At 55.8% G+C, this 3,059-nt stretch overlaps 1 protein-coding gene across 1 annotated transcript in view; it reads left to right on the top strand.

The window, feature by feature from the left end:
• The first annotated feature begins 216 nt into the window (after positions 1–216).
• The window catches only part of ZNF213 (zinc finger protein 213), a 6,333-nt gene continuing 3,490 nt past the window's right edge, over positions 217–3,059 (top strand). The window contains 2 exon segments of the mRNA XM_023755292.1: positions 217–483; positions 2,037–2,543. Of these exon segments, the coding sequence (XP_023611060.1) occupies positions 2,145–2,543 (399 nt within the window). The 5' untranslated portion in view covers positions 217–483; positions 2,037–2,144.

The raw sequence follows: 3,059 nt of genomic DNA, 5'->3' as shown, positions 1-3,059 counted from the left end.
CAGACCACAACTCGCGGGCGTGGGTGTTGACGCGCAAGGTAACTCTCTCCGTTCATTGGCCGTCGGTCAAGGCGAACGGGCTCACTGAGCAACGGCCTTCTGGGGGATGTAGTTCCGAGTCCTTAGAGCAGCGCGTGCGCCGTGCCGTTTCCCGGCGAGCTCCGCGCGGACTTCCGGCGCCGGAATCCAGCGGAACTGGGAACGCCAGGGCGGCGGTGGGGGGTGTGGCCCCGGGGCGGGACGCGCGACCGGGGCCGCTGGACTCCCAGGTCGAGCTTCGGGCTCCCTGCGGGAGGGGCCCGCGCTCCCAGGCAGAAGCCGGAGGGGGCGTGCACCGCTGAGAAGCGCTGCGGGGAGCCCGGGCGCCGCACCCACTGCCCGCCCCGCCGCCTCTCGGCTCCGTGCAGGCGAGGCTGCCGGGGATCGAGCTCGGGGCTCGGGCGGTCCGCGTTCCCGCCTGCCGCGTCCTGCCGCGCGACCCTGGTGAGTCCCTCGCCCTCTCCGAGCGGAGCCTCCTCCTCGGTCACTAGAGGACGAGAATGGAGCGCGAACCTCTCAGGGGTGTTGTGAGAAGTGACAAGAATAAAGTGCGCGCCCCGCCGGATTGCCCGGTTTGGTTAGTCAAGAGCGTCCTCCTGCTCCGCCGAGGCGGCGGGTTTGATCCTGGGTCAGGGCACAGTCGAGAAGCAACCCGTGAACGCATAAATAAGTGGAACAACAAACCCATGGTTCTCTTTCCCTCTCCCCCTCTCGCTAATAAATAAATTAAAATTTAAAAAAGGACAGAATAAAGTACTTAGTGTGCCGTAGAGAAAAGGACTGGAACCAACCCGAACGCCTCCCTTGGGTATTGGCTCAGAAGCGAGCACATCCATACCGCGTGGCTAAGGAAGAAGCAGTGTTAGGTGGAAAAGCGTATTGCAAAATAGTTTGTGCAAGAAGACCTCATTCTGTGAAAACACACAAAAAACACTTTCCGTTCCTAGAAGCACATTTTTAGTAAATGCTTTAGGGGGAGGTCTGGGGGGTTATATGTCAGGCTGTTGATGGGAGGGTGCACTGCATGGTCGAATGGAGAGTTTCTTCTATGGATTCTGTATTGTGCAGCCCCTCTCCCCTTTTATTACAGTGGCTGGTGTCACTTCTTTTTAAAAAAAAATATATATTTTATTGATTTTTTACAGAGAGGAAGGGAGAGGGATAGAGAGTTAGAAACATCAATGAGAGAGAAATATCGATCAGCTGCCTCCTGCACACTCACTACTGGGGATGTGCCCGCAACCCAGGTACATGCCCTTGACTGGAATCGAACCTGGGACCTTTCAGTCTGCAGGCCAACGCCCTATCCACTGAGCCAAACCGGTTATGGCAAGGTGTCACTTCTTTATTGAAACAAAAAACAGAGTTCTAAAATCCACTCTTTTCAAGACTTTTATGGCAGCGTAAGGCATAATAAACATGTCATACATTCATACATACCTGTGGATGAATGGCTTAGGATGGTGTCTGTGAGCCCATCGCTGGCACCCCTGGACCGGAAGTTGTTTGGAATTCAGAAGTTTTTAAATTTCAGAAGGATAATACAGTGCACGTAGTATATCAAGTAACCCCTGGCAGCAGAGTCTAGGGCAACAATCAAACCTGTTAATTTTTTTTTTTATTGAACCATAGTACACATACAGAAATACACATTGTGAGAACAGCTTGATGGGGTTTTACAGACTCAAATACATGAATATTTCTGCTGTAAAATATATGAACATTTACATTAAGTGGGATCAATGGAGATTACAAACATGCTCACATCAGTAGGCCAGCTGGTATAACCCTGGGAGTTTGGGATGTCAGAGCTGAGGATAAGGGGCTGTGGACCTGCATTGGTAGGGGGGAGAGTGTCGAATGAGCAGGGCTTTACAGGAGAGCCTACAAAAGGCCTCAGGGCCAGGAGAGGATGGGAGCTCAAGTCCCTGGATGTCCCTCCAGACTGGTGTTTGCTCATGTACCTTCTTCCTCCTGCTGTTTTGCTCTTTCCCTAGGAGCCTGTGTCCAGATGCTGGCCCAGTTGCCACAGGGAATCCCTCAGGGAGACTGAAGGGCAGGCTCCTGGGTTGAGGCCCACCAACCCCGAGCCTTAGGCCAGGGGGATGGCAGCCCCCCTGGAGTCCCAGGACCAGGCCCCTGGGGAGGGAGCAGGGCTTCTCATCGTGAAGGTGGAAGATTCCTCCTGGGACCAGGACTCTGCCCAGCAAGAGGACAGCAGGGACTCCGAGGCCTGCCGCCAGCGCTTTCGGCAGTTCTGCTACGGGGATGCGGGCGGGCCCCACGAGGCCTTCAGCCAGCTGTGGGAGCTCTGCTGCCGCTGGCTGCGACCTGAACTGCGCACCAAGGAGCAGATCTTGGAGCTGCTGGTGCTGGAGCAGTTCCTGAGTGTGCTGCCCGGGGGTGTCCAGGACTGGCTGCGAGAGCGGCGCCCCGAGAGTGGCGAGGAAGCTGTTGCCTTGGTGGAGGACCTGCAGAAGCAGCCAGTGAAAGTATGGCCGCAAGTGAGGGGCCCTTTCCCACATCCGGGGGGGCGGGGGGGGGGGACGCAGAGCCAGGGAGAACACCCACAGGAGCATGCGTAGCAGGGGCTGCCTGTCTGAAAGACACTGTCCGAGTGAATCTGGTTTCCTTTTGGTGGCCTTGGAAGGCAGAGCAGGACCGAAGCAGGCATGTTCCAGAAAGGCAGGTTTTAGCGCCACAGAAGCTCTGCCAATGTTTATTCATGTTCAGCTCTAGGCCAGGAATTGGGGATGGAGTGATGTGCATAGTGAGAGCACCAGAGGGGGCATGAGAAGGTAGAGCTGTACATGTGGACCCTACGGTCTTGTGAGGTGCTGGGTCCTTGACACTGGACGCATCTGGGGAGGTGCTGAGTAACTGGGGTAAGGGTTTCTTCCTTCACAGGGAGGTCCCCCACCCCCCCCATACACACACACACACACATTCCTCCTCGCTAAATGGCTCTGTGATTCTCTCCTTTGGGGGCGTGGTTCTTGCCTTGTGTTTGATCAGTGAGT

The sequence above is a fragment of the Myotis lucifugus genome, unplaced genomic scaffold, assembly GCF_000147115.1.
Source record: "Myotis lucifugus unplaced genomic scaffold, Myoluc2.0 scaffold_72, whole genome shotgun sequence".
Classification (NCBI taxonomy): domain Eukaryota; kingdom Metazoa; phylum Chordata; class Mammalia; order Chiroptera; family Vespertilionidae; genus Myotis; species Myotis lucifugus.
Note: the sequence above shows the minus strand (reverse complement) of the source record. Positions and strands in the feature narration are given on the sequence as shown.